General features: G+C 47.0%; 1 protein-coding gene across 1 annotated transcript in view; it reads right to left on the reverse strand.

The window, feature by feature from the left end:
- Positions 1 to 1,304: 1,304 nt before the first annotated feature.
- The window catches only part of TMEM131L (transmembrane 131 like), a gene marked incomplete at its 5' end in the record, with an annotated part of 156,097 nt that continues 135,810 nt past the window's right edge, over positions 1,305 to 21,591 (reverse strand). Inside the window, 9 exons of the mRNA XM_034661733.1 lie at positions 1,305 to 1,715; positions 2,435 to 2,574; positions 4,867 to 4,997; positions 6,004 to 6,124; positions 6,775 to 6,857; positions 7,998 to 8,076; positions 10,659 to 10,841; positions 11,905 to 12,071; positions 15,198 to 15,322. Coding sequence (XP_034517624.1) covers positions 1,440 to 1,715; positions 2,435 to 2,574; positions 4,867 to 4,997; positions 6,004 to 6,124; positions 6,775 to 6,857; positions 7,998 to 8,076; positions 10,659 to 10,841; positions 11,905 to 12,071; positions 15,198 to 15,322 — 1,305 coding nt within the window. The remainder of the gene's footprint in view (positions 1,716 to 2,434; positions 2,575 to 4,866; positions 4,998 to 6,003; positions 6,125 to 6,774; positions 6,858 to 7,997; positions 8,077 to 10,658; positions 10,842 to 11,904; positions 12,072 to 15,197; positions 15,323 to 21,591) is intronic.

Genomic DNA, 21,591 nt, shown 5'->3' on the forward strand with positions numbered 1-21,591 from the left:
TGAGTCTGACCACCCTGTGTACCTCACTCATAGAATCATACGGTTAACTGTCCTGTGACCGGCTTAGTTCACTGAGCATCAAGTTTTCACGGTCCCTCCACGTTGTGGCATGAATCAGGATTGCCTTTCTTTTTCAGGTTGAATACCCCATTCTAGGTACATACCATGTTTTGATCATCCATTCATCTGTCAATGGACACTTAGGTCGTTCTCACCTCTTAGCTATTGTGAATGATGCTGCTGTGAACATGGGTGTGCAACATTTAAGCCCCTGCCTTCCATTCTTTTGGGTATATACCTAGAATCCAAATTATTTTACCACTATTCAACAGCACTGGGGGTGGGAGGTCTGTTTTACCCAAATCCGGATTCTAACCTGGCAGCCTGAGTGGTTTCTAGCAGCTGTGCCTGCTCAGAGGCACCCTTACAGAAGGGCAGTCCCGGGTTTGCAGGACGCCGCCCTCCTCGGCCCCTGGCAGCCATGGCAACGAGAAATCCAAAGCCAGCGTACCCCGCACTCCACCCGAAACTCTCTCCTGCTGAATTTCCAATAAAGACAAGACAAAGTGTAAAAATAAGACATTTTTATTAAAAGTTAAAAATGTTTTCAAAGTTTACACATGCACATAGATACTTCCGCCATCTGATGTATTTCTAAAATCACTGACAAGCAGATACAAACGGGTCTGGCAAACATGTTTGGCTCCCTAACTCCCCTGAGTTTTTGTATTTGGAGTAAGCCTGCTCCCGCGGAGGGAAACCAAACACTTACCAGAATGTCCCCGCTGCGGCTGCTGCCCCCACCCTGGCGGGATGGAGGGGAGGGGACCCTTGCTCTACTGACCGGGCTCTCCGCTTCGCCCAGCAGCCACGGCCGCCAGCACCCCGGAGAGAGCCAGCCCAGCCCGAGAAGGGGGAGCAGGCGAGGGGGCAGGCTGCCCTGCTGGGCTACAAACCCGCAGCTCTCAACATGGGCTGCGCATCACGACCCCTGGAGAGCTTGAAGCAAAATCCCGGTGGCCTGAGCCACAGGTCAGTTCAATCAGAATCTCTGGGAATGTCACCAGATAAAGGTCGTTTTTGAAGTTCCCCGAGGCAGGGGGAGGATTCTGATGCCCAAGGAGGGGAGAACCATAGAAGCCCCCCCTTTCTCAACTCTTACCTTCATAGACGTCCCCCTTGTTCCAATTTAAAACCTGTGGCATGTCTGACACACTTCTTCAATTATGAAGAAGTTATGACATACGGATGCTTACGTTTCTACCAGTGATTTGTAATGGGTTAAAAAAAGTAGAGCACCCAGATTCATAAAAAAAATTTATTTTCATACAAAAGTGCCAAAATATCCACCAATGTCATAATCTATCTCAACAACCAGGTTACGCTAGTAATCAAAACACAAGCCTCTTTATTCACATTGTTTAAAAATCAAATTCTTTTCACACATTCCCACAGTAGCTCGAGTCCCTAGACAGTGGGAAGCTTGCATTCCTGTTCGCTGTGGTAGTCCATATGTCCAGGTTCATATAGGCACGAAACGGGTTAAACCCTGGGTAGTATTCCTTGCACATGACAGCCTGGTTTTCCATGTGAGTCGAATGTTCCGTGGTGGGATTGATGGGGCAGCAACTTTCATATACATCACTTTGCGGGGCCCAGATGGAACCAAAAAGTCCAGACATTGGAGACAAGCTTCGGGTGCTTGTGAGGTAGGGCTGAGGAGTACAAGAGGAGGAGGAAAAAAAATTTTTTTTTAAAAAACAGAAGCCTCAGAAAGGCAGCATCAGGGTTGAACGCAAACCCGTGGACACCACAGTGGTACCCACCCAAGTCACTGGGAAGTCATTAAACTATTCTCAACTCTCTGGGCTGCCTCAGAGCCATTTTTCTCAAACGGAGGGTTGTGAAAGCCTCATCTCACTGGATTAATTATTTTCAACCCAAGGAAGAACCCCTAGGTCAAATGCCCTCGATCCGTAAAAAGTGTCTTGAGTGGATGTGAGAGGGAGCAGGCATGGGGCTTTTAGGCTCAGAAGGGAGCTGACAGGCAGGCAGCCCTCGGGACCCACTCACTGACCAATGAGCGACCTTCGTTCCTCTCCGGGCACAGACGAAAAGGTCAGCAGGACTGCATAGACGCAGCCGTGTCACGAGGGCTTCGTGGCCCCAATTCAATTCTAGCGACACACCCTCCCTCCTCCGCGTCCTCTGGGACGCCTTTCTCAGTCGGGCAGCCCGGCTGCCCGCGTCCACAAGCCCCCACCCGTGTGACTACGCGGCAGGCCCTTCAGAGGGCGGCCAGCCCGGCTTCTGCGATCTGAAGGCAACGCGCCGGGCTTTGGCTGATCTGAACCTGGCTCCGAAGTGAAGGAAGACCAGGATTAAAGAAGCACCAGAAAAAACTCGGAGCTGCCCCGGGGGTGACGGCACTGACCGGAGAACTGAGCAGACCCGCGTGTCCCCAGGCAGTCGGCATGTTGGGCGGGGGGCTCCAGGTAGACGGAGTGTTGTGATCCAGAAAGTCTGTCTGAATTTCGGCCGGACAAGGGAAGCCATTGGGGTAATTCATGTTTTCTACAAAGAGTGGAAGACAACAACATAGGTAGACATCTTTACAGCGAGATCTGAATTCTCACTCTCAGGCCAACAGCTCTCAAGGCCTTACCATACTGACGAGGTGAAGACAGGTGTAGACACTCACCCCATGGGGACAGGCGGGCCGTTACACCGTCGTTCTCAAGGTTAAAACTATTTATCAGATATGCTCCCCGGGAAGCCCTCAGGAAGGAAGGTCTTCCTCTGGGCTTGCTGTTCTGTATTTGACAATCTGATGGAAGCCTTTCTAATAAACACTCCTGCAGACTGGAATCGTGTCAAGATTCTTACCAGTCCTTAACGTTTGCTTTTATTACGTGCCGTGCCGACCTCAGCTTCCTGCACATGTACCATACGGAGTGACTAAAGCAATACGAAACCAGCACTTCTTAGTGAAGTAGGAAGGTACAGGTGCCCCCCCTTTATCTTCGGGAGACATGCTCCAGGACCCCCAGTGGATGCCTGAAGCCACGATACTCCCGAACCCTCTGGATGTGATGTTTTCTTCCTATACGTAAATACCTGGGGCACAGTATAGTTTATAAATTAGGCACAGTAAAAGATTAATAAAATAGGAAAACTGTAACAACATACTGGAATAAAGGTTACGTGAATGTGCCCTCTTTTTCTCTTTCCCTCTCAAAATATCTTGTTGTACCGCACTCATCCTCTTGCGAGGCTGAGAGATGGTAAGCCGCCTGCGGCAGACCCTGTGACGCAGCATCAGGCTGCTACGGCCCTCTGACAGGAGGTCAGCCAGGGGAGCGTCGCTTCTGGAGGGCAGCTGAGCGCGGGTAACTGAAAGCACAGCCCGGACACCGGATAACAGGGTGCTGCTGTAACAGCGAGCCGCACGAGCCCGGGAAGAGAGCCACAGCACCCTCCTGTGGTGCGCACGGAGCAAGGCAGGTATCAAAATCCGGGCCGTCCATCTGCTTACACCGCTTAGAGCTTCCCTCAAGAGGCAGCCCCACTATGAGAAGCTGCGATCGGACTGTAATGTATCATAAGGACATTTTGCAGCTTATGAGGGAAGTCTCGTAGCTCTTACTGTTTATTATTACCGATGCTTGAGCCCAAGCCCTCGCAATGTCCCCCAGTTTCCCCTCCCAGCCGTCTGTTCCGTCCTCCCGCTGCACTACTCGGGGCGGAGGAGTCAGGCCCCGCTGAGGAACAAGCACGCACGGGCTTCCACCTCACAAGGGACTTGCCTAAGAAGAGTAGCAAACATCTAAAGCCTCAGCCTCCCGATGGAGAATCTACAATCCTAGGTCACAGAAATCCAAATGACCCTGGTCTACCAAATCTGAAGGACCAAAGAGATCAGGGTTATTTGTAGCAGCCCCCAGACAGCCAGGTTGAGGGGGCTTTTTGAGGTCACCTAAAATTATACGCAGCAGGCCTGCACAACTGAACCCACATGATACTATTCGGCAGCTTCCTGTGAGGCCGTTCTCAAAGGTTCTCACTGGTAAAGGCGCATTCTCCTTTTTTTATCCTTTTTTTAAAAAATTCAATTTAATTAACATATAATGCATTATTAGTTTCAGAGTTAGAATTTAGTGATTCACCAGTTGCATATCACATCACATGCCCTCCTCACTGTCCATCACCCAGTTACCCCAGACACCCAACTCCCTCCCCTCCAGCTACCCTCAGTTTGTTTCCTAGAGTTAAGAGTCTCTTATGGTTTGTCTCCCTGATTTTTGTCTTATTTTTCCTTCCCTTCCCCTATGTTCCTCTGTTTAATTTTTTAAGGCACATTCCTACCAAACAAATAACAAAAAACCAAGCTCATGAATACAGAGAACAGACTGGTGGTTGTCAGAGGCAGGGGTGGGGGGTGGAGGGGAGTGGGGTGTATGCAAAACGGGTGAAGGTGCTCGAGCGGTACGCACTCCCCGTGATAAGACGAATCAGTCCTGGAGATGTAATGCACGGCCGTGGTGAGCAGAGTCAACACTATCCTGTCGTGTACTTGGAAGGTGCTAAGACATATCTCAGAAGAGGTCCTCACAGAGAGAACATCTGGAACCATGTATGGGGATGGGTGGGGACTAGACTTACTGCAGCCGTCACTGCCCAATACATACCCACTGCCAAGCATTATGTTGTAGGCCTGAAACTAATACCATGTTCTAGGTCAATTACACCGAAGCTGCTTTTAAAAAGGTCCATTTTTCTGCAGTGAACGCCTCGGGCCCACCCACTTCCTGCTTTGACTTTTCTGAGAGGAGAAGAATGGCATCGGATTGTCCGAATAGCTTTTACCTTCCGGAAAGGCATTATAATCGTTCAGTTCCAACGGACAGTACACGCTGGGGAACTGGCCTTCGCAGGCTGCGCTCCAGTCAATGAAGCTGCTACAAAACACAGGAGGTCTCGTTTCAGGAACAGGACGTCAAAAGACCGAGTAAAGAAAGAGGAAAACAATTTTATGGCCCAGCATCCTAATCACTGCTCATCCCTCAGTCTTGGAAGACAGAAGATGTACTTTTTCAAGTCACAGGATCCAAGCTTTCCCGACTGAACGCTCCCCACGGATAATGACCCAGCCTAGCTGGACGGACGGCTCCGCGGAGGAGCACGCCTGCTTCGTCACCAGGTGGGCTAGGTCTGACCGGAGGCAGAAGCCACAGCTGGCCGTGGCTTTCAGAGCCCTCTGGGAGCACTGCGGGAGCCCGAGTGCACCACCCTGCGGCTCTGGGCCTCAGCGGCTGCTGCTCTAAACCATCCCCCTCACCCGGGGCAAGGTCGGCATTCGTCTCAGGGGAACCAAAACCATCAGGACTGGTTCGAGACAGATACTTCGATCACGATTACGAACTGGAGTAACATGATAGACAGAAGAACGTAAATACCACTGTACTAAACTGAACCAAAAGAGAAGGCTTCAAATAGATTCTGTGATCAAACATAGATGCCGACATTTTCTCACCTTATCACTGAACGTCACTGGCATCCCGTAGCAAATTTAAGAAATTGCTAGAGTATAACTGTCTTGCAATACTCAAACTATCAGATATTTCTTAACATTTTAAATGTGTTCATGAGGAATACCATGGCCGATGGCAATCTTTGCTCCGTCAGGTGGTAGGAATTGTGAGTGATTGTTTTTTCAAACTGGCCTCTATTAGCAGAGCATCTTTTCAACTTAAGGAGGAAAGTAATGATGGGGTCAGCAGCTAGGTTACTCTCACTTTCTTTCATGTTTCTCTCACCCATGTCTGTTATCTTCTAAGACATCACAATGCAACTCCAAAGGCAGATGGAAACATCCAGCTAAGGTGCACTGGGGAAGGAAGCCTGGCCCCCAATTTTGTAAGGCCTGCCTGACAGACTGAACTCCAATCCCTGTGGCAAGCCCTTAGGCGAGGCAAGGCAACGGTCAGAGAAAAGACTCCGTACCTATTATGTACGGGGGCCGGGCCCTGCACCACGCCAGGCAGGCCGTTCTCCACAGCGCAGTTGAAGCTGCTTGTCACACACACGGGCTGTGTGGGCCACAGGTCTCCGGGTGGGTAAAGACCTAGGGAAGAGAACAAGGCCTCTCAGTCTACCCTCTTCCCTCCTCAGCTCTCATCCCACCCTTCCTGCAGCTTCCCATCTCTCCTAGAAAACACTCCCCGAAAGTCACCCACACATGCTGACCATTTCTGCCTTCCCTGACCCCTTTCGGGATATACTTTCACAATATAAAGCAGAAAGATGGGGCCTAAGGAGAACGCCATTGTTCCGCTGACGATTCAACAATAGCAAGTCAAAAATTTATCCAAAGAACAGCACAGAAGCCCACGCTTTCAAAGTCGGCTCCAAGGTGTAGGGCAATTTTCAAAACTAGCTTAATTTATATAAGCAAAAGCAAGTCCGTGTATTAGAGCTCAATGATGCCACAGGGAGTGAACATAGGGCTTATCTTGCCACAGTCCCTGACCCCAGCCACGCGGGAAGCAGGCACGAGAGGAAAACAGAAGACACAAGGCCTCGCCTACAAGGCAGGGGCAGCCCGAGTCGGCGGCCCCTGATGATGCCGGTCCAGAGGGCAGGTGTCACGGAAGCCCAGCTGACATGGCTTGGACGTGAGGGCCGGCCCCTACCCAACCTGCATCTTCACAAGCTCCTGGCCTGCGATGCGGCGGAACCGCTGGCTGGTGCCTGGAGCAAGAGTCTGGGCCTCACCTCTATCTTCTTCAGTGCCCGCAGGCCCGGCAGGGAGGCTGGGACCGGGAGGCTCTGCATACTGCGGGAGGTTATTCATGGTCCTGCGGAGAAAGCCAGAAAATGAGGATCTACGGGTTTCTTCTGTACGAGGACGTACCAACTTTGTTCAACCAAGTCTGAGTTTTACGTGAATTCTTCCCCCAAGAAACATGAATACTAGAGACACAAAGGTACACAGCCAGAAAGGGGTTAAGGGACATCCAATTTCCAAGACCCAGAAAAGCCTGTTTCTAACAAACAACAAAATAATTTTAACTGAGGCAAACTGCAGGCTCCCGCCTGCCCAGCACCAGCTGGCAGCGGGTATCAATCCCTCTTCGCGTGCGTTCCACCGCTTGCAACACAGTCCACGGACAGCTTGCCTCGCCCCTCTGCTGAATTCCCTTCTCCACAAGTGCATCCATTTAATTTTAACGACAGCCTCCTGTCCTCTCACAGCGTGACAGGCGCCTAAGGAAATGGGCTCGCGTTCTCACTCGAAAACCCTCTGCTTGCTGCGTCCCCTCCTCTTGTCCCACTGAATAAAAGCCACTTGTCAATTCTGTCAGATGGGGCAGCCATCATCACACAGTGAAGTCATAACCGTGGGAGTATCTGCTAGGTTCCTGCAAAACTCCCTATGTCATCAGTGCTCAGTTTTATTTCAAGTCCTAGCAAAGAGCAGATGACGCCCACCCTACAATAACTGCGGTTTCTCTGCTTTCAGGAATGAGATGTGGTGGGTTTTTTTTTTTTTTTAATTTTATATATTTTTTTGAGAGAGACAGAGAGAGCACGTGCACACACAAGCTGGGGGAGGGGCAGAGGGAGAGAGAGAAGCAGACCCCCACTGAGCCTGAGCCTGGAGCCCAATGTAGGACTCCCTCCCAGGACCTGGGATCACGACCTGAGCGGAGGTCAGACGCTTAACCGACTGAGCCACCCAGGCGCCAAAGAGATGGGATGTGTTCCAACATGGCTATACCACTGGCAGCAATGGGGCTCCCAGACATGCCCACGTGAAACGTATTTACTCGGAAGGACCTGTTTTCTGAATTATTAGCAAAATTGGATGTTACTTGCTCTCATTCTTAAAAAGCTTTCCTCTTTCCACCTGCAGCACCAAGTACAAAGCAGCAGCACAACGACAGAGAAAGCAGTACCTAAAACACACTGCCAGAGCGAGAGACCTAAACACTTACGTGGGATTGCAGATGTCATGAGAAAGATTCAAGGAGATGGGAGCTTCCGAAGAAAAGTCATTGTGTGAAACATTGTCTCCTGCATGGAAGCAAAAAAATGATCACAAGGTTTTACAAGTGTAATTCAACTGTGTTATGAATTAAAGTGCAGACTGCTAGTATCACCCTGAATGAGCCGTTTATTTCTCACTTTTGACCGATTTTCGCATTCAGCAATTTTATTTTTTAAAAAATCTGTTATATTTATCTTGTCATTGAAAACTTACTGAAACTCAACATTTAAATGAATGAATTTTGGATTCAGTGTTTTAATTATGGAAAAAAGATGAAACCATTAATATTATGTAACTTTCTCACAGGGATTTTCCTGATGAAAGAAATCTTGCTGTATAAATAGACCCCCACAGTTTGTAAAAGTGACATTGTAGGGAATCTATGAAAATAAACATAAGTTTACAGAAGAAAAACAGAAGTCCCCTGCAATTATACTGCCATTCAACATCGGTGTATTTCCTTACAATCTATTTTATGTATACACATACGTATAAAATTGGGGTCATACTCCACATTTACTTTGTCTTTATGGTCTTTTACAGCATTCTCTATACTGGGGACATTTTCCTGATAGTACATAATCCTCAAACAACTTACAAACTACATATTAAGTCACTGTATAGCAACACCATCAATAATTTTTATCATCTTACTCCTGTTGGCCTTCCCCAAGCAAAAGCGGCACCTCTATTCTTTGTTACTAAGGACTGACGTTTTTAAATCTTGAGTTAGCTTCGTCAGGCGAACTTCGTCTTCAGCGGTAGATGGAGCTGTGCTTGGTGTAGGCTGGAAAACCAAGCTTCCTCAGGCCAAACGCATCCCTGCTATCAAAGCCCATGGGCCTGCCTGCCTTCATCTGAGCCTGGGTGCATCTCCAGGTAGGCAAGGACAGTGTCCCCCAGAGGGGGCAGGACGGCTGTGTTTCTGAGAAGATCTTAACTCTTTATGCCTGAAGCATAGTACACAGTAATAAACAGTGCATACCAGTGATATTACAATTTTATGGGGGGTCATTAAGCGAACAATGTCTCAAAGGCTCCTGGGGGGGGTGGAGCTGATAATGAAACACAGCCTGAAGACACATGTGGGAGCTTTGTGTAGATTTTTATGGCTATAGTGCCGTGGTCTTTCAGACAAGACCTTCTTTTATAGGTCTCACTGCCGGGAGGAGACAGAGAAGAGGAGCCGTCTGTGGACTGAAGTGGCCCACCTGGGGGAGGAGACAGGGTTCGCCCATGCCCCTGGTGCTGAGCCGCCAAATCTCACATCTCAGCCTGGCCTGGGGGCGCTGGCCCTCCCTCTCAAGGCTGTGTGGGAGCCATGCCTGTGTAACCAGGAATGAAGTCCTCACACATGTGAACGTCTCAATCTCCCCACCGTTTCCTTACACAAAGACTGCTGACTATGTTAAAAATCACCGTGAAAAGGAATGAACTCCATCTTTATGTGGTCACAGAGCTTAAAAAAACACCTAGTGAAAGAAGCAACATGCAGAATGATATACTTTAGTGTGATTTCCTTTACGTAAGTCACAAATACTCTATACTCTGTTGATGGACATATGAAGGTAAAATAAAATATGGACTAAAAGAATACACGCCAGGTTCACGACAGTGGACAGTGATTCTCTTGAGGAGGCAAAAGTGGAACAGACTACCAGGCATTATTAAAAAAAAAAAAAAAACACCTAATGAGCACTGGGGATTATATAAGACAGGTGAATCACAGACCTGTACCCCTGAAACAAATAATACATTACATGCTAATTAAATTTAAATTTTAAAAAATGAAAAAAAAAAAAAAAAGAAACCGAGGGTAAATATAACAAAAGTAAGTTAATTTTTTGACCTTTCCCAAATCTTCAAATTTCTCAAAAATAAGAGAGGGCCACAATGTTCACAGCAGCATTATGCACAAGAGCCAAAAGGTGTGAACACACACAGCGGCCATCAACAGATGAATGGATAATCAGAGTGCAGTACATACATGCGATGGAATAGTGTCAGCCGGAAAAGGGAAGGATGGATGAACCTTAAAGAATTGACGCTAAGTGAAATAAGCCAGACACAAAAGGACAACCATTGTGTGATCTACTTAGACACTAGAGTAGTCAAATTCATCGAGACAGGGAGTAGCCGAGAGGCTTCCAGGGGCTGGGGAGCGGGGAACGGACAGCCCTTGTTTAAAAGTGCAGAGTCTGTTTGGACTGATAAGAAGAGTCGCGGAACGGATGGTGGGGATGGTTACACAATAGGAGTGCTCTTAATGCCACTGAATGGTACACTTAAAACCAGTAAATTCTGGTTTGATATTTTACCATAATAAAAACGTGCAAGTAATATGATAAATGTGGAAGTTCTTTGACCTGTTTCAAAGATCGACATTAAAATGATGATGATGATGATGATGGCGGCACGGGGAAGGGAGGGGAGAAAAAGGAAGGAGGAAAAACAAGAGAGTGAAGGAAATCCAAAGCTAAGTAAATGGTCCGATCTGCAGGCCCACGCGTGTGCTCCGGGCGCTGGAAGGCAGAGCCAGGCCCGGTACCGGGCTGGGCAGCAGGGCGGGAGGCCGGCCAGGAGCGCGGGCGGCTCCGGAGGGACTCACCGGCTGGCAGGAAGTGCGGGGGGGCCACCACGGGCTTCTTGTCCCCGTCGGAGCTGCTGCTGCTCCAGCTGCCCCAGCTGCCCCGGCTGGCCCGCACGCTGCCCGACGAGCTGCCGCAGTCCGAGCTGGAATCGGAGGAAGACTTCTCCACGCACTTCTTCCCGGGCTTCTGGCAGAAACCCTCTGCAGCAAGGGAGAGAGATGTCACGTTTCATTTAAACAGTTCTCAACTCGATGCCACGTCTCATCAAAGGAGAGAGGTAAAATTATGAAGAAGGCCAAGTTCAGCTTCCGGGTCTGCTGCCTCTGCTCATCCAGGGAGAAGGAAGACGTCCCCTGAGACCAATGACGGGACCTGAAGGAAGCATGGGGGACGAGCTCTGCCTGTCCTGCCTGCGGGATGGACGCTCACGTGTGTCTGGGGCTCAGACAGCGAATGCCAATGATAACCATGATCTAACAATGGTTCTGGAAATAAACACTCCTGGGAAGAAAACAGGCTCCTCGGCCAGACTGGAAATTCATAGGTAATGCCTCATCCCTCTTATTAAGATTTCCACTAAGAGCTTCAAATTATTATTTATGTATAGGTGGAAAGAACCTCCAATAAGACCACAAAGCAAGACGCATGTCAAGGGAATGAATGAGAGAACGGAGAGAGAAACTCACTAACTGTCAGCTTGCATGTCTGCCAGCCTGTGCGCACTGACATGGACGTGTGTCTGGGAACACGGGTGTTGCCCAGGAGGATTACAACTCCCCCAGCGATACAGCCAACTTCAGTGGCCCCTGAGCCTCCCGCTATCCTCTGCCCTACCCTGGACCCAGCTGTGTGTGCCCTCCACCTCCCACTCCCAGAGATACTGCCCAGCAGTTCTCAGGTGGGCCAGCAGCCTGGTCTGCAGGAACCACCTGGCTCAGGTGTGTGAGAAGAACACGGTTCTCACCTGGCTACCCCCCAGAGTAAGCAACCACTGTTCCTTCAGCACTCTGCATGGGGAGAGTGGAGAATGGCCAGGTTTTAGGGGAAGGGGGAGGGCGGAGGGGGCAACACTAGAGGTCTGCCCAGGTTCAAAAGAATCTCAGGTTTCCAGTCTCGTCCTCATAGCTTTCCATTCGGGCTTCCTTAAGCCAAGTTGCCTGTAAAGTGATAATCTCAAGACCCATTTTTTTTTACAATGGATACTTCTTAGAGGAACCAAACTCCCGACAGAAGCACCAATCACAGCTCAGTACAGTTACATACCTGCTTCTCCCTGTGCCGCAGGCAAGCTGCTTCCAATGCCAGTATCCATCTTACAAATTTCCCCAGGATTTTCCTGTATACACCAGTTTCTGACACTGATGTCACTGCTCAGCTCAGACCTTTCAAATTCGTTGCACACAAGTTTTAATTCACTCTGTTCAGAAGGCCTAGAAGAACCACAAAAAAAATCCCATCTGAATGTCATCATCCATCCGTCCTTGCTTTCCAGGAGACTTATTAGCGGTGAAAATACGAACCTGGGACAACTCAAGACCTCTGTTCTTAGGAATTTGGGGGAGAAGATACTGAGTAAGAGAGGGATATCAAGAAGACAAAGATTTTGCTGTTTTACAACTATACTCAAATTGGAGCTCATTTAATCGACTTCCTAGTTCACAGGGAGAGGAATAAAACTCCACAAGGTTAAATGAGTCCCTCCATCATCTCATAAGTGGCCAATCCAGGACAGAACCCAGGACTCTTGGCCCGTCTTCCTTGGCTTTAGCATCAAGTATGATTCTCAATAGATAAACCTGCTCCTTGGTGTTCGGGGGAAGGTACTGAGTGTTATTTTAAATCTTTTCTCATCCATTCATTTAGCAAATAGTTGTTGAATGACAACCACGTGCCATGTATTGTTAGGAAAGGTGTAACATTTACAAAGCATCGAGTTCTTTTCCCAAGGAGTTCACGGCCCAATGATACCACCTCTCTACTAGACCGTGAACTAGGGTTTTGCAAATGGTGAGACAGAAATGGGTAGAGGACGCCACAGGGTGCGCAGATGGCTAGTCACATGGTGCGATTTCAGTACCTCGTGGTTTGTAGGACAGCAGTTAGGAAGACAAAACATGTGAGCCGTAGCACGTGGTTTCACTGGTTTCTGACCACTCAAGGTAAAGAGTACAACAGATGCAAGAGCCAAGGAAACAATCTGACAACCACCTTCTTCTTAAGCATCATGTTCTCAAAACATTCTGATTAGCTACAAGCTACTTGACCGTTCTATTTTAACAACTTGTTTCTTCAGCATGTCAGAAATCTGCTTGTAGAAATATACCAGGATACTTAATCGGTGAAATTCCACTCAAATTTTGTATCTTCCTGTATGTTCATATCAGGAAAGTATAATACCTAATTTTTTTTTAAAGATTTTATTTATTTATTCAACAGAGATAGAGACAGCCAGCGAGAGAAGGAACACAAGCAGGGGGAGTGGGAGAGGAAGAAGCAGGCTCATAGCGGAGGAGCCTGATGTGGGGCTCGATCCCATAACGCCGGGATCACGCCGAGCCGAAGGCAGATGCTTAACCGCTGTGCCACGCAGGCGCCCCAATACCTAATTTTTTTGAAAAAGATTTTATTCATTTATTTGACAGAGGGAGAGAGCACACAAGCAGGGGCAGTGGAAGGCAGAGCAAGAGGGAGAAGCTGACTCCCCCCCGAGCCAGGAGCCCAATGCGGGGCTCAATCCAGGACCCTGGGATCATGACCTGAGCTGAAGGCAGATATGCTTAACCGACTGAGCCACCCCGGTGCCCCAAAAATGTAATACTTTAGAGTGACCCACGTCAATCAAATATTTATGAAAATACATGTAGAAAGAATATAAGGTGTAACTCTCCTTTCTATAAGTTTATTTATAAATAAAAAGGATAATTACCAATCAATAGTATTTGGTATTATCAACAAACTAACAACAAGTCTATTCTGTTTTCATCCTTGCATTCTGCTGTGTGCTCAGCGTGAGCCAGGGACCTTGGAGCTGCCTGACTGCTCTCCAGCAGAGTGCACAGCACAACAGGGCTGGGAGCGGCTATACTGCTCAATCACCAGCTCTGAGCTCCAGACTGCAGCCTCCTCGGGGACCTAGGGACACACGATGTGAGCAGCACTGCATTGCTTCCCGTCCCATGGTCCCTGCCTCCATGTGGGCTGCGCTGCGCAGTCCCCTTCCCACAACAAGCGAGACTGCAGCAAGGTGGGGCCCCTTCCACAGAAGATCTGGAACCACTAGAGAACAATCTGTCAGAAACACATATAAATATCTAGCTGAGCCTACAAGAAAGCAATCCCCAGATGCCAGAACTCAAAAGGAGAAAAAGCCAGAGTGGGGAGGATGTTGGGATGACTCAGGAGGAAACAGGCTTTAAACCCCAGGGGCTGGGTTTTAATTCCCCCCCTCAAGGACAGTCACATACTATTTTCTCAATAAAACTGGGGTCCTTGACGGAGGCACTGTCAGTGTAAGAGACACCTGGAAAGCTCCATCAATGGACTTAGGGAGGAAAAGGCAAGAGAAAGCATCTCACCTGCAGGCTCTCTCTCGACTTGGACACATGTTGGGTGTTTAAGAGTCTAACCCAAGAAATCAAAATTCATAGACTACACCACCAGACGCATCGGGAGTCAGAATGTATGCACTACTGGGGCGCCTGGGTGACTCAGTCAGTTAAGCATCCGCCTTCGGCTCAGGCCATGATATCAGGGTCCTGGGATCAAGCCAGGCACAGGGCTCCCTGCTCAATGGGGAGCCTGCTTCTCCCTCTGTCCCTCGCCCCAGCTCATGCACACTCGCTCTCTCTCAAATTAATAAACAAAGTCTTAAAAAAAAAAAAAAAAGAAAGAACGTACGTACTACTGACCTGTCAAAAAACATATGGGATTCCTACATAAACACTATCCAGTGCCTTCATTTTACTGATAAGAAAATGAAAGCTCAGGGAGACTAAGTGACCTAAGGAAGTAGGGTTTCCAAAGGAGAAAACCACTTCTGGTTCTGCCCCTTACCAACTGTGGGGCTTTCAGCAAAACACATAATGTCTGGGCCCCTCGCTTCCCAGACATGTAAGAACCTAGCTTCTGCAGGACTGAATCTCGGGTTCCTTCTCTTTCACTGTGGAACCCCATGTGGGCGAGGGTAATGCTGGGGAGGGGAGGCCTGCCAGCACCAGCTGTTTTCTCCCTCACCTGCCCCCCAAATGCTCCTGTGCTTCACGGGCAGAATGAAGGGCCCAGCACAGAGGAGGCCTTGTGCTTTTTCTTTAAAACCTCCCATAGCTTTGAGCATTTTTTTAAGGTAAAAACACGAAAAATCTATTCACTTCAAGGTATCTTAACAATATAAATGAAAACATAACCAGAATATATATTAATTTTAATAACATACTTCTATGTCAATATTCTGCTCTCGGTATCCAATGTTGCAAAAATAAGATTAAAAGATAACAGCTAAGTGTAAAATTAGAGAGTAAAAAATAGATGAAAATTTTAAAGGGACTGTAAAAACACACCTCAAGACCTGAGCAGCACCCCGTTTCTTGTTTTTTCTACACGTTCGATTTTTATTCCAACTTAAATTTTGTAAATTTCCTTCTTTTTTCTCTTGAAGCTTCTTCTTCTTATAAGGATCTTCTTGCTACAGAGAAAAAAGAAACCTTAAATGAAGGTTTAAACTGACTTTACATTTAAAAAAAATTATTATTATTATTATTTTTTAACTTTTGAAGACCAACTCCATACAAATTCAGAATGTTCCAACACTGGTGAAAATGGAGACATACATTTCTCAATCTCCAGTTTGTTTTCATTCCCCTTCTTTCTCTACCTCCCTCAATCTCTGCAAAAAGAAGAAACAATTGTTGCCTACAGAATTCCAAAGGAGCTAAAAGGGAAAAACATCTGTTAGCAATTTAGGGTCAGCTTGCTGTTAACTTCAGCAGCAATAAATTCTCCGACGTTCACCTGTTAATTTGGTATGCGCAATTCACATGAACTACTACTGAAGAAAAATCATGTAAAAACTCAACGTAGGAATAATTTGTGTACTTATGTTATTTGTTTACAGAAAAACTTTAGGAGGACAGCCAGTCTCCACTGAGTGTGCCAAGTAGTTTAAGCTTTTGTAAATAAGAATATGTTGGATGTTTTGTAAATGTGGCTTTGAAAACTTAATTTAGCATGAAGTACACATTTATCTATAAATTGTGTGTGTGTGTGTATATATATTTGTGTATATGTATATATACACACATACATACACATATATGTAACTGTTTTCTAATTTGGTCTCTTTCCTTTTTGTATGTTAGGTGTAGTCTGTTAACCGGCCCAAGGGGAGGAGGAGTCCCCTGCCTGTTAGCATTCCGAAGCAGCTCCTGCCTTCCAGTCCTCCTATACGCTCTCTCTTTCTCTTCCTTGCACCACTCTGCCCCTTTGAAGCAGAGACACCAGCAGGTGGGAGGTGGTATGAGACCCCAGGGCGTGGAAAAGGCATCCTTGGGGACCGCCCAGAGGCAAATCCCCTAGCTCTGAGAGTCCTCTCCCTACTGACCCCCGGATTCACGTTTCATAAAGAATAAAGACTGGCTCGTTTTACCTTCTTTTTTGAGAAGGTTGGTGCAGAAATCAGAGTAGGAATGCATGAGGTTCTAACATACACTTGCGTGACACATGACTTAGAAAAAGAATAAAAGGTTTCAAAGGCCTACATGTCACATATCTGGGGTACGGAAAGCCTCATGTATCTATCAAAGCAGCAGGCTTACTACAATAAATACTAGACATAAAATGAAATTGTAACTGTACATGGGGGAAAATGGAATTTTTGTTTTTTTCTTGATACTCCTTTAGTTTCTCCCCCCATAAGTACATATTAACTTTTTTCTGATTCTGAAGGTATTTTAAAAACATGACAAGTTAAACACACAAAGCCCTATCTTACAGGATCTTAATGCTAACTGCTTACATTTGATGCTAAACAAACACATTAATAATATATGATCAGACATTCTCCAAAGTTAAACATTGGCTATATACCGTATTTATTCATGTACTGGTCCCTGTATATTTCTAGCTTTGGGGGAGAAAAGGATTCCCTTCTCCCTGGGCCAAGAAAGGCTGTTCAACACAGCAAGTCCTTGAGCCTTTCTGTCCCTCCAGTCACCTACAAAGAAAGCATCTGTCTCTAAGTGGAATCAGAGAAAGAGTGAACTGGTCAGTAGTCACTCTTAACACTTGGCTGCCTCTCTCCACTCAATCTGGTGAGAGCTGTCATTCTGAGCAAACAAAAGGGACTACAGAGATGTGGGACCGGGCAGTCACAGGCATGGCCACTGTCTCTGAATATGAGCCAGTGATTACTGGGAGAGTGCTCAAAACGCTGGACTCGGGTGTGTGGAATGACCGAGAAGCAGTGTCCATGACCAAACAAAGCAGGGGACAGAAAGAGGGTGTGGTCAAAAGACGGAAGAGACAGAGGACATATGGAGGAATGAAAAACTAATGAATGGCCTTTGTGTGTGTGTACCACAAGCACACGTGTGGCGGGGAGAGAGGGAGGGAGGGAAGAACAGCAGTGAGGAGGAAGGGCCCCAGTCAGGCTTCGGGAGAACACGCCAGCCCTGGACGTAGCAGATGGTGGGGCACGGGCAGGGCGAAGACTCCAGAGACCCAAAGCAACAGACTTGTCAAGAAATGAGAGGGAGGATAAAAGGAGAAGCCGGCTCTTTGCTTTTTGGTGGAGAGGGTGTCACCCAGAGCGGGAGGTGGGCCCGACCAGGGAAGGAGCCCAGGTGGAGCTGTAGGGAAGATCACAGCCTACACTGAAGCTCACTGCAGGCTTCTTGCTGGCTGTGCGATCTTGGGCAAGTGACCCGCTTCCTCCTGCCTTCACTTCTCGTCCTCCACAGCAGGCTGCTATGAGGAGCAAATGACCGGACACTAGCAAGCACTTTACGGAAGACGTCCTGTGATCACACTATTGCATTATTTGAACTGGTGGCATTCTCAGAAATCCCAGATAGAAGGGACAATTTCATTGATTACAGGGCAGGCAAACAAAAAGATTTCCTAAACTTCAATAAAAGCAAACAAAGAAATCAAAGGAGAGAAAGCACAGACTGACTCCGCAAAACATTCTTTAAGCTACTGTACAGCAGTAACAGCAAATAAAAAATAAGAGGGAAAGGTAGACTAAGAAAAAAAACCAAACACACCGTATGACAGTCAGTACCATGCCATATGTTCTGATGGAAAATAAGAAAAACACGTGCAATAGAAAAGTGGGCAGAACACATGAAATGCAAATTCACAAAAGAAATATAAAAGGCTAAAAACCATGAAGACTCCATCCAAAATATTTAGTGATAAAGTATGCTTTTAGGAAAGGGAAATTATAGACCAGCTTGTATCTCATCTTTCCATGCTGGTTTTAAAAAACACGAGTGTGTTTATCCTGCATGTTTGTGCCTGCAGACACTAGCAGAGGGCTGGGGAGGGAGAGGGCCGGGGAGGCAGCGCCCTTCCCTAAATAGAGTTTGCCTCTGAGCAGCGCAAGCGGACCTGGGTGAGACATTCACTTCCGAATTTATAAAAAAAGACAGACAAGTAAGAAAGAAGGAAGGAAGGGAGGAAGAGATTTCAGGGGCAGGATTTTGGATGATTTTTTACTTGTTTTTCAGAATTTTACAAAAAAAGGAAATGAAAGAAAGTGCTCACTTTTCCTTGGTAAGAGATGCAAATTGAAATGAAAAACCAAAACACAGTCATTTCCCCCATCACACTGACCAAGACTTTGCAAGAAACACAGCGTGGTGCTAGTGGGAGCAGAGGAAGCCAGCGTTGTCCCATGGCATCATCAATGTGAATGAGAATCGGGACCACCTTTCCAGAAAGCAATCTGGGGCACACAGGAAGACACTCTTTAATTCTGCTTCTAGAAATCTCTAACAAGGATGTACCAGGTATATAGGGGAGACTTGAGAACAATGTAGTTCATCATAGTCCTGTTTATGAAAACAAAAGCTGTAAATAACTTTAATGTCCGACCGCAAGCAAAAGGTTTAGGATCAGGGCATAGTTAAATGATGGAAAGTGACATAACCACTGGAAACAAAGTTCCCCTTGTTCTGAACATGAGAAAATGTAGAATTACAACATTATTAACAAAGCTACATACACATAACAATGGTCCTGCGTTTTTTTAAAAGTTGCATAAAAAAGAAATAGAATACAGAAAAATGTACAAAGTGGTTCATTTTGCATAGACTTTTCTCCCCCCCTTCTTCTTTATGCTTTTATAATAATCATGAATTCCTTTTCTAAGGGAAAAAAAATCTGCTTTAAAAAAATAAACAGCAGGGCTAGGGTTAAAATTTAGTTTGTAGCTCTCAAATCTGGGCTTCAACTTTCTTTGCCAATAAATCTAGAGGAATGTTCCCCATGTACTATAGACAGATTTATACAATTTTCTAAGCTGCAAAGTTAGGCCCTAAGAATGTACAAGAAAAACAAACATTGAATACTGCCCTTGGGAATGTGTTTATTGAGAACGATTTCTCCAAACGAACAATGAAATGGAAAGCATACTCACAGGGTTTTAAAGAAGAGCTTTTTGCAAAACTGGGAGTGAGTCAGACAGCAAAAAAAAAAAAAAAAGTGATGGGGACTATGGTCCCCCAGATCCTCCAGCTTGCTGCAGCTCTCCTGTGGAGCTGGCTGCCATCTTTGGATGCACATGTCTCTTACATGGGCTCTGGGACCAGAAAAGGAAGGAGGAGCTTACACAACCCCTGGAATTGTGCACAAGCCAAGTCTGTGCTACTGGGATAGAGAGAAAAAAGACAAGGCCCATGCCCCCAAAGATTGAATGCTGAAGATACGCAGGGAAGAAAACAACAGGAAGAAATGAAGAAACCTGCCATAAGCAAGGGCACAAGGGTAGAGGGCAGAGTTTGGCACGCGGGTGGGGGGCGGAGTCTGAAGTCCAGGAATGACGCCCGCTCGTGGCAGCACCACACAGCAGGGCTCCTCGGGGCCACCTCCTCCTTATGGCCCTCAGACGGACAGATGGACTTGGCTTGTGTTCCAGCTGCTCTGCCCAGCATGCGGGCTGCGGGCCGCTGAGTCAACACATCTCAGTGTGGTTTCGATCTCATGGCAGGGCAACATGGAAGTCTCCAAAGTCCCTAGCAAGAAGGTCTTAACTTCATCCATCCCCTCCCCCCTCAAATTCAATGACTTTCTTTCTGCTCCTGAAGGCATGGACATTGTAGTCTCACGGCCTCGCTTTCTGTACACCTTGTATACCTGCACCCTCGGGCCATCTGCAGCTTCACCGCCACCTGGGTTCACACTCGGCCCTGCTTTTCTCCCCATGCACACACACCCCTCAGAGAACTCAGCGTCGCCTTTCAGTTCTAACCTCCACAGGCACAGCTCCCAAGTCTCAAGCTCCAGGCCCGAGTTTGCCATGTAAGCTCTGGTTCCATATCCCCCGCTGTCAATCGCGATCACACAGTCATTCCCTCTGTACTGACCCCTTGCCAGCGCTTAGTACGTGGGCTACTCTAAGCACTTACCCTGTTAACTCAGCTGTTCCTCACAACCCAAGGATGTAGGCACGCTCTTAGTACCCTCGTTTGTCAGATAAGGAAACTGCAATGTTAAGTAACTCGCTCAATGTTATAGAGCAAATAAATGACGACCAGGATTCAAAGCCAAGAAGTCTGGCTGCAAAATCCATGCTCTTAATATGCAACGCTGCTTTGGTAAACATAAAAATGAACTTGTTGCATAAGTCAGAATTCGCCATCTTCCCGTTAGCCAGACTTAAAACTCAGCAGTTATTTTTCAAATGGTTATACAGCTAGGTTATATATAGATAGTTCCTCTCCTTTATGCAATTAGGGACGGGGAAATCCTGTTAGTTTTTCTTCTAAACTCTCACTACTCTTCCTGTCCTTCCCCCTTGCTCCTGCCCAAACACAGCCTTACATCACACCTCCCAGCAGAGTAACAGCCTCCTTGTTAGAAGAGAGCTGGTCTCCATTTCTGCCTGCTCCAGCCCAGCCTCCAAAACATGCACACTGATCCTCCAAAAATGCTTTATTCACACATTCATTCAAGCATTTACTAAACTGCACTTCATAATCTCTATAATAGGCATTCTGCCCATCTTTGCAAACCTGAATTGAAAAATATTCGATTATGACCTTCAAGAAAATCACAGCCTCCAGACTGTTTTCCACGTGTTATCCACCCTCCCTCCATCCACCCCCCAGTCCAGAAACCTTCCCTAGCTCTCTATCCTTTGCAGCAGGGTCCTCCAAACTGGCCACCCTCAAGCCAAATCCTCCAAAAAGACGTTCTGTTTGGACAGATGTGCTTTTAAGACTCTGACTCAAGTTCCTTAGCAGGCAAGCGGCCATGCTCTGGTTCTCTACGGGCATCATCACTTCCAACTGCTGGGCTCACCTAGTTCACCATCTGCACTTCCAGCTGAGATCCAAGGGAGAAAGTCCAAACTTCGAACCGGTGAGCCAAGGCCTTCGCCATCTGGAAGGACTCCCATTCTTCCCTCACATTACTTCCCATTCCTGACTGAGCCTCTTCCCAAAGATGACTTCCAACTGCTCCCAATTATACTGTAGGGTTCAGCGGGGCCGCGGCCCACCTTCCCTTCTTTGCCTATCCGTGTTTCCACCTCCTCTAGGAGCTTTCCGTGCCTGCTGCAGGCTAAACTGACTTTTCAGTCTCTGAAATCCCTTCCACTATGTCCTGACTGGCAGTACTTGACTACTTAGACATATCTTGTCCTTCTTAAAAGACTGCAAATTCCCAGTTTGGGATGTCTAGGATATATTTATTTTGCATCATTTAAATGTTATTTAAATGAAAAATTCATGT

The sequence above is a fragment of the Ailuropoda melanoleuca genome, chromosome 5 (assembly GCF_002007445.2).
Source record: "Ailuropoda melanoleuca isolate Jingjing chromosome 5, ASM200744v2, whole genome shotgun sequence".
Taxonomy (NCBI): Eukaryota; Metazoa; Chordata; class Mammalia; order Carnivora; family Ursidae; genus Ailuropoda; species Ailuropoda melanoleuca.